The 23,631-nt window shown below is 40.1% G+C and overlaps 1 protein-coding gene across 15 annotated transcripts in view; it reads left to right on the top strand.

Annotated features, from left to right (window-relative positions):
- Nucleotides 1-23,631, top strand: part of EIF4ENIF1 (eukaryotic translation initiation factor 4E nuclear import factor 1) — a 48,365-nt gene that overhangs the window by 6,768 nt on the left and 17,966 nt on the right. For all 15 annotated transcript variants that reach the window (XM_072803328.1, XM_072803326.1, XM_072803322.1 and 12 more), the window contains exons 3-7: nt 7,293-7,366; nt 11,379-11,506; nt 15,395-15,681; nt 15,966-16,167; nt 21,118-21,293. In XM_072803328.1, coding sequence (XP_072659429.1) covers nt 7,293-7,366; nt 11,379-11,506; nt 15,395-15,681; nt 15,966-16,167; nt 21,118-21,293 — 867 coding nt within the window. The remainder of the gene's footprint in view (nt 1-7,292; nt 7,367-11,378; nt 11,507-15,394; nt 15,682-15,965; nt 16,168-21,117; nt 21,294-23,631) is intronic.

Genomic DNA, 23,631 nt, shown 5'->3' with positions numbered 1-23,631 from the left:
TCGTCTGACTCAGCAGAATGAATATCTGGTCAGTCAGCAACCATCTAAGAGCTTGATGACCAACCCCAATGCTACTGGGTGTGTGGAGGGTGGGGACTGGGATAGGAGGTCAAAGGCAGATGACCCAACCCAAACACTGCTCTGGGGACATTTGCCTTCTTTAGGAAGAGCTGGGCGCGCGCGCGTGCGCGCGCGCGCGCGCACACACACACACACACACACACACAGAGGTAAGGTACTAGGTCATTCCTAGAGTGCTTTGACTACTAAGAATGAAATAAAACTTTGGGTTTTTTACAAAACATCTGTGAATTTTTTAAAAGTTGAGCTTTTTACTCTTATGAATTGAATTCAACTTACAAAGGTAAAGAATATTTCCCTTTCATCTTATGTGAGTGACTCATGTGAAATTCTTTTATAGTGTCAGAATGTCATCAGAATGCATAGCTGCTTCTCCGTGGAATTTCTGCAACAGGAAACTGGATGTGGATTTTAACCACTGTTGTTTTGGGCTTATAGTCAGATTCATTTCCTTTCTACTTTAATACTAATCACTAAAAGTGGGTGTACATATTAGTAGGTCCCAAATAGATTGTTTTGGGAGCCTCGACAAATTTTCTTTTAAGGAAGGCTGCTAAAACTAAGAAAATGTTTATACTTTTTTTGGCTGTGTTGCTCTTGGGCAATTAGTAGTTTATTCTTACCTAGTCAGGTTTTAAAACCTGTGCAAAAAATAAGGTTTCAGATATTAACTCTTTTCTTGTCAAGATGGTGATTGTAGTGAATTTTTTTTTATAATTAGTAAGTTCCTGTGGGTTCTTAGAACTCTACACAAGGGTAATCTATTCCCTTCTGGACTATTCATAGGGAAGGAGCATTCCCAGCTCAGTGGGCATGTTCCATGTATTTTGCCTTTAGCCAAAGTTGAAGGTTTTCTTTGAAAATATCCCAAAGGGGTGCTTTTTCAGGAATATTGCTTGCTTTTAAGTGCTCTTGATATGATGGCAAGTTCAGGAACACTTCTCTTGAGAGACTGGAGAGCCATGAGGCTGGGGCCAAGAGTAATCTGCATATGCTAGATACAGAGCCTGGCAACAGGAAATGTTTCAAAAGCTATGAAAAGAGCAATTTTTGTATTAGTGCATAGTTTCTCTATTCCCCACTTATGTGGGGAACCTTCTTAGCCTGGGATATCATCTTAAGCAATTTCAGACATTGATGAAAGGTAACAGATTTAACTCTCTAAACCCCATAAAGAGGGCCTCTCATTGTCCCTAAATGTCCAAGTGGACTTTGGGCCACATTTCAGAAACATACATTTAAAACCCTGCTTCTTACCCTCTGTGGGGTCCATTGGAGATTTCTTGAAGGTATGAATACTCACTGCAGAAATTGCAGAAATGCACAAGTTTTTTGCATATGGTTTCGTTGAAGCCATGAAATTGGTTTAAGAAGCTCTGCTTTCAAGAATAGTAAGTATAGTTTTACCTAGATGTTTAAAGTTATTCCCAGCAGCTTTTACTATTCAAGAACTATTGTTTTCCCAGTTGTCAGTGTGTTACCAAAGAAAATGGCTCTTTATCCTCTATAAACAGGTGGGCTGTTTCAGCCATTAGCACTTCGTTGGCAGCACCATTTGTGCTGCTGGCATGGTTAATGCCAGTGTGTACAACTGGCTACCTCCTCTACCCTGTGCTTTTTTTTTTTTTTTTTTAATTTTTTTTTTTAATTTTTATTTATTTATGATAGTCACAGAGAGAGAGAGAGAGAGAGAGGCAGAGACAGGCAGAGGGAGAAGCAGGCTCCATGCACCGGGAGCCTGATGTGGGATTCGATCCGGGGTCTCCAGGATCGCGCCCTGGGCCAAAGGCAGGTGCCAAACCGCTGCGCCACCCAGGGATCCCTACCCTGTGCTTTTATAGGCCTGTTGTACAATCAATTGCTGGGATGTTTATTCATATCTACTATATGCCAAACATATAAAGTCAACAAATAAAACAGGAATAATATGGGAGGGTAAAAAAATAAAAACATTTTTACCAACTGAGCAACTCCTGTCTGAGGGTTGTTAGCATTCATCAATCTATGATTAGAGCAGTAAGTCTGTAAGAAAAATTAAATAAAATACTAACCTCTGGTAACAATACCTTATAGTTTACTTAAAAATAATTTTTATTACAACAAAAAAAATAATTTTTTTAAAGATTTATTTATTTATGATAGACACACAGAGAGAGAGAGAGAGAGGCAGAGACACAGGCAGAGGGAGAAGCAGGCTCCATGCCAGAAGCCCAACGTGGGACTCGATCCCGGGACTCCAGGATCGCGCCCTGGGCCAAAGGCAGGCGCCAAACCACTGAACCACCCAGGGAATCCCAAAAAATAATTTTTATTAAGATATAGTTCATATAAAATTCGCCTCTTTAAAAGTGTACCATTCAGTGGTGGTCAGTAAATTTACGAAGTTATACAGCCATTACTATTCTCTAATTCTAGAATATTTTCATCACCTCAAACTCTGTACCCATTAGTAGTCACTCCTGTTATCCCCTTTCCCCAGCCTCTGGCAGGCATTAATCTACTTTTTGACTCCAGGGATTTACCTTTTCCAAACTTTGCGTTTAGAATCGTAGTGTACATGGCCTTTTTTGTCTGGCTTCTTTCACTTAACATCATGTTTTCAAGGTTTGTATTATAGCATATATCAGCACTTTATTCCTTTTTGTTGCCAAATAATCTATTGTATGGGTTTATCACATTTTGTTGATCAGTTGATGGGCATACAGGGTTGTTCCTTTTTTTTTTTTTTTTTTTTTTTTTTTTTTTTTTTGCTATTGTGAATAGTGCCGCTATGAGCATTTGTGTGGACTTAATTTTTTCAGTTCCTTTTGATATATACCTAGGAATGGAATTGCTGGGTAATAGAGTAAAATGTGCTTAACTTTTTGAGAAATTGCCCCTTTTTCCACAGGAGCTACACTGTTTTACATTCCCATTAACCATGCACAAAGGTTCCGGTTTTCTCTACATCCTTGTCCATATTTGTTATTTTCCCCTTTTTTTATTTTTTTTAATTTTTTACTTTAAAGATTTTATTTATTCATGAGAGACAAAGAGGCAGAGACATAGGCAGAAGGAGAAGCAGGCTCCATGCAGGAAGCCTGATGTGGGGCTCGATCCCAGGATTCCAGGATCACACCCTGAGCCAAAGGCAGATGCTCAACCACTGAGCCACCCAGTCCCCCTTTTTTCTAATAGCCATCTTTGTACACATGAAGTGGCATCTCACTGTGGTTTTGACTTGTATTTCCTTAATGACTAATGATTTTGAATATCTTTGATGTGCTTGCTGGCCATTTTTGTGTATCTTCTTTGGAGAAAAATCTATTGAAATCTTTTACCTGTTTGTAAATTGGGTTGTTTTGCTGTGTTTTTGAGTTGTACACGTTCTCTCCATATTCTAGACACCAGACCCTGATTTGTAAATATTTTTTCCTGTTCTGTGGGTTGGCTTTTCACTTTCTTGATAGTCACTTGAAGAACAAAAGTTCATAAACTTAAAAGTCCACCATATCTTTTTTTTTTTTCGTTTGGTTGCTTATGCTTTTTCAGTGTCCCAGTTAAGAAACATTGCTTATTCTGAGGTCATGAACTTTTTACACCTGCATTTTCTTCTAGGAGTTTTATACTTAGAACTCTTATGTCTAGGTCTTTGAAATCTTTCTAGTTCATTTTTGTATATAGTATGAGGTAGAAGTAAACTTTATTTTTTTAGAACAGTGTGAGATTTGTAGAAAACATGGGAACATAGTAGAGTTTTCCCTATTAATAGATGATATATGTTACAGTTAGCAATGTTGATACATTGTTATTAACTAAAGTTCACATTTTATTCACCTGTCCTTAGTTTTTGCCTAATGTTCTTTTTCTGTCCCAGGATCTCGTTTGGGATTCCACATTAAATAGAATTGTCATTTCTCCTTAGTCTCCCCATTTCCCTTTTTGTAAGACTGTTAACCCTTGTGAAAATATTTTTTTTGGTCCCCATGAATAGAAGAACATTTGGTCATCCGTGTTTTATGGCTATGTTAAAATGTTAGTCTTTTCCAGTTGACTCCGAAATAAAATTGTTAGATTCAGCAAACAGGTGTAGTAGTAATAGAAGACACCCATCACCTGGGCTCTCTATTATCTTTGGGAGTTAAAAGATTCAAACAAAGCCTTATTATTTAGTAACTTTTATATATTGAGAGTATACATATTTAAGGTTAAAATATGTTGCTCTTGGTTTAATAGTATAATAAGGTTTCTTCATTTAATATTTGGATTTGAGGGTGGTAAGGAAAAGGGAATACAGCCATACCACCCTGAACGCACCCGATCTCGTCTGAAATAATCTTTGGGTTGCTTCTAATAGAAAATTGCTTTGCAATATTTTTTCCTGTAGTGTATGTATAAATATTTCCTATATTACAAGGTCCTTCCTGTTTCTACTGGAATATGTTTTAAGCCTTCCTGTCCTCAGGATTTCTGTATTGTAATATTTAGTATCGTTATAACTACTGTTGGTCCAACTACCCTCCCTCCACCCTGCACCACTGACACTGTCCTGCAGATTTCACTGGACTCTCTTGACTAGTGATTTCTGGGTTTTAGGTCATTTGACAGTTTTTTGTTTTGTTTTCAGAATTTTGGGCAGTCTCTAGATACTTTCTTGTATTTGGAATTCTGTTTATCTCAGACTTCTAAATTTTTCTAGGTATTTCTTCCCAACTAAAAATGCATAATTCATAAATCCTTTAAAAAATGCAGATGATTAAAAAAATGCAGATGATTGATATGCTTGTTTTGAAACTAAAATGTCATCTGGTCCTAGGGCATTTTGATATCGGAAAATATTTAGATCCTTCAAATGTCTAAAGACACTGAGTAAACTCATGGCATGCTTATGTGCAATGATTCCTGTAGGCTAAGAGTAAATCTATTTGCTTATATTTATACTAAGATATGGGAATAGAGTAGCATTCTGCTGTGAGGCCTGTGATGGGGGTATCAAACAGACACCACAGTCACATACTTTTATGTGCAGCAGTTGTAGCATTTTATGCACTAAAGGGTTGGGAATTGCCTTTTATACTTTATTATGAAATTGTTGAAATGTAAATAACAGGAGGCCATGGCTTTTTGTGTCTATGCACATGTATGAGCAGATATGTGTAAACACATGTGTGTGTATGTGTATATGTATGCATGGGTAATTGCATGTATTTCCCAGCTCTGCTCAAAGGACTGAGAAGCAGATGAGGATATCTAGTTCCCAGACTTTGGTTTCTGTACCATTCTTCACTTAAAGGAACTCCAATTTCTCCAAGAAATGGCTGACAGTAGGGCTAGGATGAGTAAGATAAGACAGAGTGAGGAAGTGCTTTTTAAAAAATGATAGGGCATGTCCAGAGGACACAGGAACCACCTTGAAGAGGCTTGCAATTTAAACCCCCAAATAATTAAGGTTATGAATGAATTAGATACCACTGGAAAAACTAGGAATCTGTGAGCCCGTGCCAATAATAGGTAAATACATTGGGGGGAAGGGGGCGTTGTGTTTTCCCTCTCAGTGAAATGCCAACTGCTGACTAGTAAATATGGAGAGAGAGGCCTAGAATTGGGAAATCAGGATTGTTTGGGGCAAAATCCATCATTAGGTGCTAAATTCAGGGGAAATTTTGATGAAGATCCAGATATTTGTAGTCTCCCCCACGGATCACACACTAATTGCAAGTAGGAAAGTAGTAACTGAACATCAGAGAAACTGGAGAACAACCTGACCATTTGGTCAAAATCAGCATCACTACTAAAAGCTAGATGGATGTCATCGATGTCCAGAGGTGATGCTTGGAGATGGACTCAACATCTCTGAGGTTAGTATTCCGTGGATGCTTAGCCTCAGTGTAGTCATGAGGAAACATTAAACTGCAAATGAATAATGTTCTCTTGGGGGGCGGGGGGAGGGAAGTAGGCTGTATCCTTTGAAATGTCAATGTACTAAAACCTGAAAGAAATTGTGGAGATTGGGCAGCCCGGGGGGCTTAACGGTTTGGCGCCACCTTCGGCCCAGGGCGTGATCCTGGAGACCCGGGATCGAGTCCCGCGTCGGGCTCCCTGCATGGAGCCTGCTTCTCCCTCTGCCTGTCTCTGCCTCTCTCTCTCTCTCTGTGTCTCTCATGAATAAATAAATAAAATCTTTAAAAAGAAAAAAAAGAAATTGTAGAGATTCCAAAGAAATATGACAATATCTGATTCTAGACTGGATCCTTTGTTGGAGGCTAAAGCAATATAAAGGACATTGGGTCAGTTGACAAATCGGAATCTGGAGGGGTAGGTTAGGATAAAAGTAATATTAGTAACTAATTTTATAAAACTGGTAGCCCTTCTCAACCAGGTTCTACAAAAGTAAGCCCTTATGCCCTAAGATATATGTTGTATGTAATGGATTTGCTTCTCCTCTGTGCATCTACACTGATACTGGCCAAGTATAATCCTTGGAAGAATGGAAAACTAGTCACTCAAATTATTTTCTGTAGAGCTTAATTCTCTCATGAAATTGGACAAGAGAAAAAATAAAAAAATAAAAAAAATAAAATAAAAAAAAAAAAAGAAATTGGACAAGAGACTATGAAAGAATACCCTCATTCTTGAGAAATAAGCACTGAAATATTTGGAGGTAAAGGACCATGACTTTTCACAATTTACTCTTCCTGTGGCTTTAGGGGGAAAAAAGGGGGGTATAGAGAGCCCAAATTCTGAAGTAAATGGGAGAAAATGTTAACAGGCAAATCAAAACAGGTAAATGGATGTTTTTGGTGCTTTGTTTTCTTGCAACTTTACATTTAAAAATCTATCTGCTTGTAAATTGGCATCTATTGCATTTAAGAATATTAAGATTAACTGGAGGTTTTATTTAAGCCTGAAGCTTCTATACCTCGATGAGCATTCAGTGTTGTAGACTCTATTTACGTTATTGGATGGTAAGCAATTTATGGGAGAATTGTGTTTTAGCAAGAAAAAGTGATCACTATGAAGTTATTTCCCAATTCTGCCTGAGGTGCTTCTTGTAAGAATCAAGAATTCTGGACTAAGTCAAAGTATAAATAAATAAGAACCGTGTAACATGCTTAAGATAGATAGTCCAGTCATTACAACAAATATAAGTTGAAAATATATGGCATGAGAAATATTTTTCAAAATTACCATTTGTTTTCTTTTTTTTTTTTTTTTTTGGTTTCTTTTTGTAGGAGGAGCTCTTGGATATAAAAGAACGCCCTCATTCCAAACAAAGACCATCATGCCTCTCTGAAAAATATGACAGGTAAGGGGGCAGGGGGAGGGGTATGCTCCTTCTAGTCAACTTCTTGTTACACCAAACTTGGTAATTTAGGAATTGTTTTGGAGTTTTTTGTTGGAATGATGAGTGGAGAGATTTCCGGGATAATGACTTTGGGCTCCTGCACAAATACATCACAAATAAACTGTGGACTAAGTAGCACGTTACTGCATTGTCTTCATCAGTTTTATTATTAATTAGCTTTTAAACTATTCAAAAAGTTGAGCTTCATGGGACTCTAAGGACAACTAAACCAACTCCCTTTCAATGAACTGATGATGGAACTAAAGTTGGAAAATGAGTTGGGAGCAGCCCGGGTGGCTCAGCGGTTTAGCGCCACCTTCAGCCCAGGGCATGATCCTGATCGAGTTCCACGTCAGGCTCCCTGCATGGAGCCTGCTTCTCCCTCTGCCTGTGTCTCTGCCTTTCTCTCTCTCTCTCTCTGTGTCTCTCATGAATAAATAAATAAAATCTTTAAAAAAAAAAAAAAAGAAAGAAAAGAAGTTGGTCAGAGGCACATAGTCAAAAAGGAGGATTAAGACTTGAACACAGGAGTCCCTCCAGGCACATAGTCAAAAACACAGGAGTCCCTTCGGGGTCTCTGCTGGCGGTAGTAGTATTTGCACTGTTCTTTGAGGTTCCTTCAAGGGCCTGCCCTGCGTTGGCTGATCAGGAGGTTTCTGAGCCTTGTGGCATTACTCCATCCCACTCCCTACCCCTAGCCAAAAAACCCATTCAGCTATTCAGATTAGCTCTTTTGCATCTTGGGCTGCTTTATAAGAGGTTAGAAGGCTTTGGTTTGAGAAGAATAGAGCTAAATTATGGTCTGAAAATCTTTACAATAACCCTATATTGCACTCGTTATGGTCACCTTAAGACTTTAAGGTTATTTCTTAAATATCAAGGTAGATGGTTCATATGGCCCACATTTTTAACATATAAAGTGTATTATATTTAATTTCTTAGCTGAATAGGACATACTATTTTTATTTGTATATCTTCTCTTCAAAAGGTTGCTAAGTCTCAATTCTTCACCACTTTCATTCCCCTGATGAAGATGGTATTTGAATAATGGCTGTTCCAGTTGGTTAGGATTTTTTCATGAGTCTCAGATAAGCTGGGAGTTTTTTGTTTATTTTTCATAAAACTGTCCATCTTTTTTATGCTTCAAGTTGAATTTTCTTGTTACAACTATTTCTTCTTGGCATAAAATAAAATTTATTAGGGTACACATATCCACTTTTATTCTGAAATGGAGACATGCTATTAATAGTAATGAAAAATAAGAGGAAAGAGCTTCCCATCCCAGTATTTCTCTTCTCAGAATTAAAATTTGATTCTTAAATTCCAGGTAATCCTCACAACCACACCAGAAGATGGGTAATATCTCCTTTATTGTGAGGAGTTTGAGATTGAGAGGTTGACTCAATTATTCCAGAAATGTTTAGTCGGTAGGGACGCCTGGGTGGGTCAGCGGTTCAGCATCTATGTTTGGATCAGGGCATGGTCCCAGAGCCCCAGGATCAAGTCCCACATCGGACTTCCCGCATGGAGCCTGCTTTTCCCTCTGCCTGTGTTGTGTCTCTGTCTCTGTCTCTCTGTTTTTCATAAATAAATAAAATCCTAAAAAATGTTTAGTCAGTACCTGCTGCTTTGTGGCAAATACTGTGTCAGATGCTATCAAATACTGCCTTAATGGAGCATTGGTCTGTGGAAGGATACAAATACTCAAGAGTTTATCATTACCATCATTACAGGCTGTGAAGGACAAGTACAGAGTACCCTAATAGTGTTTAGCACAGCCTGATCTGATCTGGGGGTTGTGAAGTCCTTTCAAAAGAAGAGTTCAAGGATATAGCTTATTAACTTGTCCAGGATGTCCCTGGTGGTGACGGCAAAACTAGAATTCCATCTCAGATCATCGGACTCTAGAACTTCTGCTCTGCGCACTCTGCCACCTTATTATTAGGGAGTAACAAAATAGAACCCATATCACACATTTTTTTATTTTATTACATTTTTTAATGATAAATATGAATCTTACCAAACAAAGTTATTGAAATGTATCTCACTGGAAAGTATTTATGTTGCTGCTTTTACTTATACACTTGCTATTTGACTCTTACAAACACAACTTGAGATTGTGAGATGGCAAAAAAAAAATGAGATATCAAAAAAATCCATGTTAAAATGAATTTAGAGTATCCTCAACTGAAAACACCTGGACATTGCACTATTCTGTTGAAAGTCTCCACCCAATCCTATTCTTTTTTTTTTTTTGAGGTTAAAAATTTTTTTTAATTTATTTTTTATAGGTGTTCAATTTACCAACATACAGAATAACCCCCAGTGCCCGTCACCCATTCACTCCCACCCCCCGCCCTCCTCCCCTTCTACCACCCCTAGTTCGTTTCCCAGAGTTAGCAGTCTTTACGTTCTGTCTCCCTTTCTGATATTTCCCACACATTTCTTCTCCCTTCCCTTATATTCCCTTTCACTATTACTTATATTCCCCAAATGAATGAGAACATATAATGTTTGTCCTTCTCCGACTGACTTACTTCACTCAGCCACATCACACATTTTTATGTTCTTGAGTGCTGTCTGTTCTGCCTGTGGGGAAAAACAGACTATGCATAGAAATTCTGGAAAAGTAAAATATCAAGCATTCCAGGAGCTACTTCAAGTGAGAGCTTTTTCTCCCTCCTGTATACTAATCTTCAGTCAACTGGTTTTTTTTTCCTTCAGTAACCCAGCCAATATTCATGGAGCATCTTCTTTCTGTAGGACAGGCATGGTTACTATACTCCCCATGCACCCCAGGGTTTGTGGTCTCATGTTTCATTCATACACAAACCACAGACTCACCTTTGACTATTGGTGTTGTATGAAAAACAACAAAATATTATTGGATTAATACAGATCTTCCTCAGCATACGGTAGGGTATGTTCCAGTAAACCCATCATAAGTTGAAAATATTTAGTCAAAAATGCATTTAATACATCTGGCCTGTTGAACATCATAGCTTACCCTAGCTATCTTAAAAGTGCTCAGAACACTTAGACTAGCCTACTGTTGGGCAAAATCACCCTAACACAAAGCCTATTTTATAATAGTGTTGAATATCTTATAACTTACTGAATACTGTATTGAAAGTAAAACACAGAATAGTTGGGTACAGAATGGTGTGGTTTACCCTTGGGTTCTCAGTGGCCGATTGGGAGCTACAGCTCACGGCCATTGTGCAGCATCACGAGAGGTTATTGTATCAGATGTTGATAGCCTGGGAAAAGATCAAACTTTCAAAATTCAAAGCACATTTTCTTTTTCTTTCTTTTTTTTTTTAAGATTTATTTATTTATGATAGAGAGGCAGAGACACAGGAGGAGGGAGAAGCAGGCTCCATGCCAGGAGCCCGACGTGGGACTCGATCTCAGGACTCCAGGATCGTGCCCTGCGCCAAAGGCAGGCACTAAACCGCTGAGCCACCAGGGATCCCCCAAAGCACATTTTCAAAAAAAAAAAAAAAAAAAATACAGTTTCTACTGAATGTGTACCTTTGCAAGGTAGAACCGTCTTGAGTTAAACCACTGTAAGTGGGAACCCCGGGTGGTGCAGCGGTTTAGCGCCTGCCTTTGGCCCAGGGCGCGATCCTGGAGATCCGGGATCGAATCCCACGTCGGGCTCCCGGTGCATGGAGCCTGCTTCTCCCTGTGCCTGTGTCTCTGCCTCTCTCTCTCTGTGTGACTATAAATAAATAAATAATTTTTAAAAATTAAAAAATAAATATAAATAAATAAATAAAAAATAAACCACTGTAAGTCAGGGACTGTCTGTAGCTCTTTGTTTTCATCTTAAAAGAGATAACCATTCTGATGGCAACCACAAGTGTTATATTGGAAAGGGGTTTCCATAACTTACTACCTAAAGAAATTTAGGAATTAGACCACGTATGTGGTTCCTGGGTGCTAACTGTTGGTACCTTTTGATTTGTAGTGACGGTGTCTGGGACCCTGAAAAGTGGCATGCCTCTCTCTACCCAGCTTCAGGGCGGAACTCGCCAGTGGAAAGTCTGAAGAAAGAGTTGGATGCAGAGCGGCCTTCTCTTGTGCGCAGAATAGCAGGTGAGAGGTAGAAGTTGAGGCAGCGGTTTTGGAGAGCAAAGTTAAGTCGGAGACCAGTTTTGGAATTGCAGATTTCTTTGTCACTGGTTTCGTTCTTCACTGAGAGTTTTATCAGAGAAATGACATTCAGAGAAAATGTCGTTCTTCGCTGAGAGTTTTATCAGAGAAATGACATTCAGAGAAAATGTCATTATCAGGAAACTGATTTATCAATCTGCTACGTAGAGAAAAATCAGCTTTCCTATATAGAGCAGTGGCAAGTAGATAGCATTAGACTGTATGCTTTGGAATTAAAAGTAGTGCTGTCCCTCATTGATAGCAGAAACAGAGTAAGAATATGATAAGGGAGCATGGTAGTGAGCATAAGGCTGTGCTAGAAATCCAGTTATGCTTAGTCTCATATGTGAAACTAGTTCTCTGGTATAAATCTAACAATTCTTGGGCAGCCCTGGTGACTCAGCGGTTTACCTCCACCTTTGGCCCAGGGCGTGATCCTGGAGACCCGGGATCGAGTCCCACATCGAGCTCCTTGAATGGAGCTTGCTTCTCCCTCTGCCCGTGTCTCTGCCTCCCTCTCTCTCTCTCTCTACCTCTCATGAATAAATAAAAAATCTTTAAAAATAAATAAATAAATAACAATTCTTAATAGTGGATTATGGTCTGAATACATGGTTTGGATATGGTTTGAAACTGGGCTCAAATTTGGTTTTCCATACTTTTTCCCATTTCAGCCAGAAAAGAGGGGTGCTTCGGTGGCTCAGTCAGTTGTCTGCCTTCAGCTCAGGTCATAATGCCAGGGTCCTGGGATTGAGCCTCACATCAGGCTCTCTGCCCAGCTGGGAGCCTGCTTCTCCCTCTCCCTCTGCTTCTCTGCCTACTTAACTTGTGTGTGCCCATATGTGCTGTCTCCCTCTCTCTGTGTCAAGTAAAAATCTTAAAAAAAAAAAAAAAAAAAAAATGTGAAGTGGAGGACTAGCAGTATAGAAGTTAGTCAAGGAACTTATTGCAAGAACTTTTTTTGAGATAAGAGGAAAACCCATTATAAAACAAATTTGGGACTGGGCAAAGAAGATAGGGGTGACTCTAGTTTGAGATAGAAGATCCTTCTATACAATCTTACAGTACACTTAGTGCAGTGATATCCCTCGAGCAGAGAATTTATTTTAGGAGAATCATTAAAGATGTGCTCAGAGATTTTATTAAATGATGAAAACTAGTAAGCAAACTCAATGTCTAGGGGTAGAAATGGGTTACGTAGACTTTGGTATGTCCATATGTAGAAATATTAAGTTGTTCAGCTGTAAATTAAGAACTCGCCCATACTGTGTCTTGTTTTTGGAAAACATGGAGACATGGTGTGAAAATTCTGGAAAAGTACATAGCATTTTAGTTACTGTTTCTGGTGAAAAGTTTGAAGGAATTTTCTCACTTGGACTTCAGTTTTCTGGTTTTTCTAGGAAAGATTTTTGTGTGGTGACAGGTTTGATTTTCTCATATCTTTATTGAAGTATAATTGACAATAGACTACACATAATGTGTACCATTTGATGTTTTGATAGATGCATACACCTCTGGAACCATTACCATGATCAAAGCAATAAGCTTTTCCATCACCCCCAAAAGTTCCCTGGTACCTCTGAATCCCTCCTCATACTCCCCCCACACACACACCCCCGCCCCCATTCGCCTGCAGGCAAGCATTGATTTGCCTTCTGTCGCTACAAATTAGTTTACATTTACTAGAATTCAATATAAGTGGAATCCTACAGTGTGCACCCTTTGGGTGGCTTCTTTCACTCAGTAGTTTTAAGATTTGGTCATGATGTTGGTTGTATAAATAGTTCATTTTTATTGCCTAGTAGTAGTCTGTTTTATGAATTTGCCACGGATTATCCATGTATCCTGTTAATGGACATTTGGGTTGTTTCTAGGTTTTTTTTTTTTTTTTTTTTAATTTTTATTTACTTATGATAGTCACAGAGAGAGAGAGAGGCAGAGACACAGGCCGAGGGAGAAGCAGGCTCCATGCACCGGGAGCCCGACGTGGGACTCGATCCCGGGTCTCCAGGATCGCGCCCTGGGCCAAAGGCAGGCGCTAAACCGCTATGCCACCCAGGGATCCCTGTTTCTAGCTTTTGACTACTAACCGAAACTGCTATGAACATTCATGTATAAGTCTCTATATGGGTGTATACTTTCTTTTCTCTTGAGTTAATACCTAAGGGTAGAATGGCCGAGTCCTATAGTAAATGTATGTTTAACGTTTTGAGAAACTGCCAAGCTGTTTTCCAACATGGTTATACCACTTTACATTTCCACCAGCAATGTATGAACAATGTATGAAGGTTCACTCATTCTGCATCCTTGTCACCACTTGGAATGATCAGTCTGAGATTTTAGCCAATCTATTAGATGTGTAATAGTATCATGGTTTAATTTGCATTTCCCTAATGGCTAATAATGTTGAGTATCTTTTCTTATGCCTGTTTGCCATCCATATATCCTCTAGTCTCTGTTCAAAGCATTTGTCCACTTTTTTTTTTTTTTTAAAGATTTTATTTATTCAAGAGAGACACAGAAAGGCAGAGACATAGCAAAGGGAGAAGCAGGCTTCCCATGGGGAGCTTGATCAATCCCATGACTCCGGGATCACAACCTAAGCCAAATGCAGATGCTCAACCATTGAGCCAACCAAGTGTCCCTGTCCATTTTTTAATCCGATTGTGTTTTAATTTTGAAGAGTTTTTATATGTACCTGATACAGGTCCTTCCTTTATCAGATATACTTTGAAATATTTTCTTCCAGTCTATGGCTTGTTTTTGCATTCTTAGAAGAGTATCTTTCAGGGGCACCTGGGTGCTCAGTAATTTAAGCATCTGCCTATGGCTCAGGTCATGAATGATCTCAGGGTACAGGGATGGAGCCCTGCATGACATTCCCTGCTCAGCAGAGAGTCTGCTTCTCTTTCTCCCTCTACTGTTTTCCTTCCTTATGCGTGCATGTGCACGCGCTTGCTCTGTTTCTGTCTCTCTCTCTCTGTCTCTCTCTCTCTGTCTCTCTCTCTCTGTCAAATAAAATCCTTGAAAGATCTCATTTTGCTTTAGATTTTATTTTGCTTTAGATCTTATTTTGCTTTTTAAAGAAGTTTTAAATTTTGATCAAGCCCAGTTTTTTCATTTAATATATTGTGGTCATGGTGTTGTGCCTAAGAAAACTCTGCTTAACCCAGTGTCACAAAGATTTCCTCCTTTATTTTCTTCTAGAAGTTTTATATCATTTAGATCTATGATCTATTTTGCATTTTGTATGTGGTACCAGGTATCAATTCAAGTTCATTTTCTTTTTTAAGATTTTATTTATTTATTCATGAGAGACACAGAGAGGCGAGGGTAAGCAGGCTCCTTGTGGGGAGCCTGATGTGTGGGACTCAATCCCAGGACCCCAGGATCACAACCTGAGCCAAAGGCAGACACTCAAACACTGAGCCACCCAGGGGCTCCTCAAGTTCATTTTCTTGCATGTGGATATCCACCTGTTAAATACCATTTTTTGAAGAAACACTTCAGCTTTTTAGGTAGTTATTTTTTCCAAATACACCTACTATAATTGGCAAATTATTTTTCTAGTAATTATGTAGATAAGGCCTTAGTCAAAAATAAAGGGATTATGGAGACCAATCATGGAAAATCATTTATTATGAAGTACATTTATTGCTCCAGAGAGAAAAAGCAAAAGACTCAGTCTTACTTAAATATGCACATTATTCTGTACCTGTTTCAGTGGTGACTCTTCCAAAACCCTCATCACCACTAATCATGGACATACTACCAAGAAAGGAAAAGTACCCTGCTGGTTTGCTTAACTTTCTCTTTCTGGTGTTTTTCCAGATCCACGAGAGCGCGTGAAAGAAGATGACTTAGATGTTGTTCTCAGCCCACAAAGACGAAGCTTTGGAGGGGGCTGCCACGTGACGGCTGCTGTTAGTTCCCGGCACTCAGGAAGCCCGTTGGAAAAAGAAAATGATGGGCTTCGCCTGCTTGGCGGACGAAGGATTGGCAGTGGGAGGATAATCTCTGCTCGGACCTTTGAGAAGGATCACCGTCTTAGTGATAAGGAGCTGCGGGACTTGAGAGACAGAGACCGAGAGAGAGACTATAAGGACAAGCGATTCAGGGTTTGTCTTCTAGATCTTTTCACCCCACATGTGCTTAGGGACTTCATATGCACTTCATTTCTAGCAGGTTATTTTGAGATGCCAGATGAACACAGCCCATTCTTCAGCCAGATAAAGAGGCTCAGAGTGCTGGGGGCAGGGAGGGGCTCCATGTCTGCAGCATAGTATCTGCAGTATCAATCGTAGTATCAATTGACCATTACCTAACACATCAAGACCTTGACTCAGGTTGAAACGCCTTAAGTAGAACCTGTTTTTTTATCTTGCATTGTGTACTTTTCCAGAGGGAGTTTGGGGATAGTAAGCGTGTCTTTGGTGAGCGAAGAAGAAATGATTCCTACACAGAAGAAGAACCAGAATGGTTCTCAGCTGGACCCACAAGTCAATCTGAAACCATTGAGCTGACTGGCTTTGATGATAAGATACTGGAAGAAGATCACAAGGGGAGAAAGAGAACAAGGCGAAGGACGGCCTCCGTGAAGGAAGGTAAGCAAAAACTTTGAGAGGGAAGCTTACTCTTCTAATATGAGATGTGCTTCTAATTGTCTTAATTATGCACTTAGGAATAACTGTACCAATTGCTAGGAAGTGTCAGGTGAATTTACTAGGTGTGTATTACATCCTCAACTTGTTCTGCCTGCAGTGCTAAACAGAGAAGTCTCACGTTGCCCTGTAAGAGCACTGTGTACACAAAAGGGTTCCCTAGAGATCAGAAAAGTGGTAGAAATAGTGAAGGAGTCTCATTAATTGAGAACTGGGCACAGTGCTAAGTGTTTTGGCTGTATAATCCTTCTAACAGCCCTGTGAGGCAGGTACTTTTGTGGTTGAGTGAATGGAGACTCAAGAGGCTTGAGGGACTTGTCTGTGGACACTGAGGAAGTAATTAGTCAAGTTGGGAGTTGAACAAGTCCTTTTGTACTTCAGAGCCCACCTTCTTCACCGTGGTTTTAGAACTTCCTACATGTGTTGTTTGTGACTTGGCTTCTAGACTCCGTTAGCTATGAGATGTGGTGGGATATCTCCTTATCAAACTGAAAAAGCCAGAGCTACTATGTGAGAGGTGACTGATACAGAGCTGGGGGCCCACTACTCATTTTCAGGGCAGTAGCCTGGCTTTAGGGTGGCCAGTCTTGGGCTGATGATCCTGAGAAGTGGTAGTGAAGAGCCAGGCTGGCTAGCGTGAGTTTGAGTATTGGAGTTCTGCTTACCAAATGTATAATCTTTGCTAAAACTCTTGATAGGGGGCTTGGTTCTTTGTAAGGTGAAGATAGTGCCTACTTCATAATATCAAGGGTTACTTTTAGCATTAAAGTTCAGATGTGAACATGAGAGCTTAGTTTCTTGTGGGCACTTCTTGAGTAAATTCTAGTTCTCTTCAGCTTTCAGATTTAGTTGGAAAACACCTTTTGGCCGATACTAGTCAACAAAAGTAGAAAACTGTTTTAATATAAGTGTTTAATCAGTGCCACCTTAAAATTATGAGGCTAAAATATATTTAAGCAGAAAGTGAGCTAGTGGAATTTATTTAGGGAAAAGAGAGAAATCACTTGCCCCCCCCCTTTTTTTTTAAGTATCTTTAAGACACAATAGACATCATCATTATCTTTATGCTGTTACACATTGTTCCCTGGGGTGATGCAGAAGAGTGATGGGTAACTTGCGAGATATTTCTCTTAAATAGCATTTGAGACATGCCTTTGTGTCATTCTCAGGCTAAAGCAGTACCAGCCAAGCATGGTCTTTTCACATAATGATAAAGATAAGGCTGCTGCTGGGTATGTGAGGGGAAGGCACATGTTTTTCTCAACTGAGGTGTAATCTAAATTTCACCCATTCATATTATATCAACAAGTGGATGAGCCAAATGGTGTGATAATGTCCCCTCCTTATCTTATACACACAGAGACAGACCTGGAAAGAGGGGACAACCTAAGACCCTGTCACATGGATTTCATGGCAGAGTCTCAAGTGAAATCCAGGGGCCCTAGCTCACTCACCCCAATAGTTAATTGCAGACGGTCCACAGGCTATTTTAGCAAGTGTATTTAGGATAAACCAGTATCCCATTATTTCATCTTGGCTACAAGAATGAAAGGGAGGGGGGGGGGATGAGTGCTTTTTAGTCCATTTTTGTATCTGTATTCTAACTTTCAATGGAATTTTTTTTTTTTTTTTTTTAAGAGCGAGTGGGGCCAGGACAAGGGGCAGAGTCAGAGAATCTCAAGTAGACACCCCGCCAAGCATGGAGCCCAACTCAGGGCTTGATCTCACAACCCCAAGATCATGACCTGAGCCGAAATCAAAGCGTTAGACGCTTAACCTACTGAACTACCCAAGCACCCCTCTGTGGAATTTTTTTATGTAGCCATTCTCTGCAGGTACATCCTAGTGCTGAGAGTATAGCAGTAAACAAAGCAAACCTATTCCTTTCCTGTATGATTTTTAAGAACGATGTGTAATGAACTACTCACTCTACATGGGGCCCAGTGCTAGGTGATGTATAAATGGTAATAAAACAATTTGAATATGCATTAACACATGTAACCAGGGAAAAAAAGAAGTCAGATATGGTTAAAACCCTCCATTGATTGAAAAGAACATTTTAGGAGTGCCTAGGTGGCTCAGTCAGTTAAGTGTCTGACTCTTGATTTTTGGCTGAGGTCATAATCTCAGGGTTGTGAAATCGTGCCCTGTGTTGGGCATGGAGCCTGCTTAAGATTCTCTCTCTCTCCCTTTGCCCCTCCTTGCACAGCTCGCATGTTTTCGGTCTTAAAAAAAAAAAAAAAAAAAATTGTGTTCTCTCTAATGAAAGTATGTGGGCCTTCTGAACGTGATAAAACTTCCCCTTAGTTCTCTTTCCTGGGTCTCTACCTTTTGAGTGTATTATCATAAATGGCCAGTTGTGTTTGTCTGCCAGTACACATCCCTACCCACTTAGACCCATTCTCAGTTGACAGGCCCCCATCTGCTTTCCAGAGCTTGACAGTGGCATAAAATTGCATATAGAACACTGCTACAGCTTGCAAAAGCTATTTATCTGTTGAGATGTTCCACATTAACACAAAATAAGAGGAATAGAAGATATATTAAAGTTTCTTTTGCAAATGTATGAGCCAAATACAGACCCTCATTTCCACCTTTCATTCTTAAGTTGGGACCCAAAACAGCAGCAAAATGTTCCTCATCAGTTTAAGGTGGGCAGGCAGCTTCAGCCAGGTAAAGTGGGTCAGGGAGAAACAGTGTTCTAGTGGACAAGAATACACACTGGGCATTGATCAGGCTATTGAAATGTTCATTTTTCCAGGACTCTGTTTCTTTGTAAAGTGAGGCTACTATCTCCACCAAAGCAGTCATTTTAGTTTAAATGTCAGTCTTTACTCAGCCATTAGAAATGACAATTACCCATCATTTGCTTCAACGTGGATGGAACTGGATGGAGGGTATTATGCTGAGTGAAATAAGTCAATCGGAGAAGGACAAACATTATATGTTCTCATTCATTTGGGGAATATAAATAATAGTGAAAGGGAATAGAAGGGAAGGGAGAAGAAATGGGTAGTAAATATCAGAAAGGGACATATCAGAACATAAAGACTCCTAACTCTGGGAAACGAACTAGGGGTGGTGGAAGGGGAGGAGGGTGGTGGGTGGGGGTGAATGGGTGACGGGCACTGAGGGGGGCACTTGACGGGATGAGCACTGGGTGTTATTCTGTATGTTGGCAAATTGAACACCAGTAAAAAATTTATTATTTATTTATAAATAAATAAATAAATAAATAAATAAATAAATAAATAAATAAATTAAATAAACAAACGTAAATGTCAGTCTTTAAGGAATAGTATCTGCTTCTATTTGGCAGTAAGCATGTGCTAACCCAATGGAGAGACTGCTGATTGCCTTGTCCGTGGCTTACAAAGTTTGTCTTACTGGTTGCCCTAGGCTCCAGAAGGCTCAGGGTGGTTAAGTGGCAGCTGCCCCTGTGGAGGAATGGTGCTGCCTTAATACACACGGCATGGTGTAGAACGGTATTGATGCCATCTTAGGGTTGAAGTTTCTGCCATTTGGCTGGTATTGAGACAAGCCCTTTAGTCCTAGTCTCCTGCTTTGCTGTCTAGCTTTTGAAGCATTACTAGAATGAAAGCAACTGATAGCATTTAGCATCTCTTGGTCTGATTAATAACAAGACTGAGGGATCCCTGGGTGGCACAGCGGTTTAGCGCCTGCCTTTGGCCCAGGGCGCGATCCTGGAGACCCGGGATCGAATCCCATATCAGGCTCCTGGTGCATGGAGCCTGCTTCTCCCTCTGCCTATGTCTCCGCCTCTCTCTCTCTCTCTCTCTCTCTCTCTCTCTTTGTGACTATCATAAATAAATAAAACTTAAAAAAAATAAAAAAATAACGAGACTGAGGTAACTACTGGGGACTTTTAAGAAGGGATGGGCCCAGGAGATGGCAATCCTTCCCTCCCCTCCCCTCTGCCACCGCGAAGGTCTTTCTTATCTGTTGTAGATCTTGAAACTACAGGCCGCTCTTACATAGGTGGTTTTGCAGAGTGACACTTTGGGAGTTCTGTTCTTCAAATCAAAAAGTCTAGTATCTTACAGTGCATTTATTTGAAAGAAAAACATTTTTTATCCCAAGGATTTTGCCTTTTGCCCATATTCCTGCTAAAACAAAGATCTTAGATTCCTTAAATGTTAACACTTGGTAGCTTCACTTACACCCTACCTTCATATCCTAACAATAACTGTGAATGATACTTGGTTTTAAATTTACCAGGCACTACAGAGTAAAACAAAACTGATTAGAGCAGATTACCTGTCTTCAGAGAGCTCAGTCTCACAAGACAATTACTACAATACAGTGTGATAAATACTCTGAGAGACAACGTACTCTGAGAGACAACATAAAGGTTATAAAGAAGGCAGTGATTAATTTTTCTGGGCATGGTAAAAACGAATAAGCAGGTCAGGCTTCCCAGAAGCTTTGCCTTGAAGTATGAGCTACAGCCAACCTGAAGGCAAGTGAAAATTGCCCTCATGCTAGATTTCACATGAATACCTTAGATTGCCAAACCCTGATTTAGAATGATAATGCAGATACACGGATGAAGGCAGGGGCAAATTAATTTGGTTCCATTTTTACGCAGTAAGAAACTTGCAGAAACTATCTTTTAAAAAAAAAAAATCCCATTAGAAAAAGAATGTGCATCATCCTTCTTGCACTGTGCTGGCATTCTGGCTTGTTATTAAGGCTTTTTTCCTCCCTTAGCCATAGGAAAGGAATCGTGCTGTTGCATGCTGTATTGGCACACCAGGTCTGCTTTTAAAGTTGTCTGTGGCTCTTTTGCACATGTGATGATGGCTGAGGCCACACAATAAGTCTAGAGCGGTTCACTTGATCAGACTATTTTTGTCCTGGTTTTGCTTTCAGGCATAGTCGAGTGCAATGGAGGAGTGGCCGAAGAGGATGAGGTGGAGGTCATCCTCGCACAGGAGCCTGCTGCTGATCAGGAAGTGCCAAGGGACGCCGTCTTGCCTGAGCAGTCCCCAGGAGAATTTGACTTTAATGAGTTCTTTAACCTTGATAAAGTGCCAGGCTTGGCTTCGGTGAGTGTAGCAGCACACTTAACAAACGAGGTGGAGCAACTATGGTTAAATTTGACCTGAGTATTAAGTATCTTTTTAAAGTATTGTTTTGCTAGATGTTTGGGGAATTTTGGCTTTTATTCCTAAGTATCATTTGAGTTTTCGTGGCTTTGAGAGGCCTAGTGGAAATGACCAAGTGAGAATTCTGTACCAGTTACCTCTTTTTCTAGGCTGGTAGCGTTGGACTGAGAATTCTTCAGATGTGAAGAACATCATCTGCTTTTATTTTTAAGTAGTTAAGTATTTGTTTCTGTGGAGATGGATTTTTATAACTGGTGATTAGCATCATGCTGATCTGCATTCCTTGGGTAAGGTTGACTAGTTAAGTGGTAACTTTGTGGTGTGATGGTTCTGAAAACCTTTAGTGAAAAATACCTTGGAATACTATCAGTGTTGCTGTTAAACCGTTGAGGTCCAGTCTTTTCTCCACTTTCAAAGTAGAAACCGTAAGACATTCCAAATCTTCACTTGCTACCTGCCCTTGCGCCGCCTATATTCTCTTTGGTCCTTAGGGATTACTGTGGCCTCAACAGGTTGTAGAAAAGCTAGAACTCTGACCTGTGCATACAGAAATGAGATTGTTCTGTGGTTGTTGAAAGAATGCATAGAATCGTGATGAAACAATTTTTGGAGACATTTGGGGCACCTGCATGGCTCAGTCAGTTAAGCATCAGACTCTTGATTTTAGCTCAGGTCATGATCTCAGGATTGTGAGATTGAGCTCCACAAGGGGCTCCACACTGGGCATGGAACCTGCTTAAGATACCCTCTCTGCCCCTCCCCATCTCTCTCTCCCCCTTTAAAAAACAAAAAACCCACATTTGCCCAAAAAGCATCTCTGTTCTAGAGGTCCCAATTACAATACCAATTACAGCAAATACATTTGACAGTCCTTTAAAATTGGTGGTTTGTGGAATTTAAATGACTCTTCGTCTTAACTGTAGCAGCTCCTTGTTTGATTATCGCATGAGCAGAGAGAACGGGGCATGACACAACAAAATAATACTGGCTCGTCTCCTTTGTCATTTGTGGCCCCAGTCCCCAAAAGATGGCCACCTAGCATAGAAGAGCAGACACAACATAGCACTGCTAGGAATAGGGTTATAGGTGAGTTCCAGGGTAGCATTTGAAATACTCTGTGATGAGAGACACAAGTTATATTTCCAGTCCATGAGAACCTATACTTTAGTATAAAATACAAAAGTCGGGATCCCTGGGTGGCGCAGCGGTTTGGCGCCTGCCTTTGGCCCAGGGCGCGATCCTGGAGACCCGGGATCGAATCCCACATCGGGCTCCCGGTGCATGGAGCCTGCTTCTCCCTCTGCCTGTGTCTCTGCCTCTCTCTCTCTCTCTCTCTATGTGACTATCATAAATAAATAAAATTAAAAAAAAAAAAAAAAAAGTCATGGCAGTGCCAAATTGCTATAAAAGTTCTAAGCATTTACTTTGACTCTCTGAACTTGTCTCCATATTGTCCAAGAGTACATTTGTCTAGAGCATCCTTCAGGAGCTTGTGCGATGTGGCTCTAAATCAACTGACAGCTGTGTGGTTGGTTCTGTTCCTTAAGTTCTAGCAGCAATGTTAGCTGTAAGGCTCCTAGCCAGATATCTCACTGACGGCCAGCTGGTCAGTAATAGTCCTTTGGCTCACCGTGAGCAGAAGGGTTGCATTTAGACAGAAGCTTAGTTTCCTTGGTGGAAAATTCTTTGCTTTTGAGGAGACATTAGTCACTTATTTTTCCCCTTCACTCTCTCAGGTGAAGTTTTCCCAGGAAAAGGTCAGAATTTATAAGCCTCTTCTTAGCTCCAAATGTGAGCACCTCTGAGACTTAACCCATGTGCCTACATAGAGGAAGAATTCAAAGCCAAACTTTTAATAATAGGTAACATGCGTAGAGTGCTGATTGCTTTAGGCTTTACATATAATAATGTCATCTAATCCTCACAAACCCTTGTAAATTAGGTTACTGTTTCCATTTTGCAGATGCGGAAACAGGCACAGAAGCTTAAATAACTTGCCAAAGTCACACAACCTAGTCAGTTGTAGATACTGAATTTTGATTCATGCAGTTTCAGTTAAGGATCTTTGTTTTTAATTCCTCATAACTATACTGCCGCTAAAGCATTAAAGGAGGTATAGGAGCTTCACAGTATCTTATCTTCTGGCCCTCACCCTCAACCAAAATTTGGCTAAAGCTTGAGCAATAGTTGATACTAGGTTAGGAGGTCTCCATGTTTCTCATGAAGGTCCTGCTCATTAAGGTATATATTCTATGATTGATTCACTTAAAAGCTAAAC

Source organism: Canis lupus, chromosome 27 (assembly GCF_048164855.1).
Source record: "Canis lupus baileyi chromosome 27, mCanLup2.hap1, whole genome shotgun sequence".
NCBI lineage: Eukaryota > Metazoa > Chordata > Mammalia > Carnivora > Canidae > Canis > Canis lupus.
Note: the sequence above shows the minus strand (reverse complement) of the source record. Positions and strands in the feature narration are given on the sequence as shown.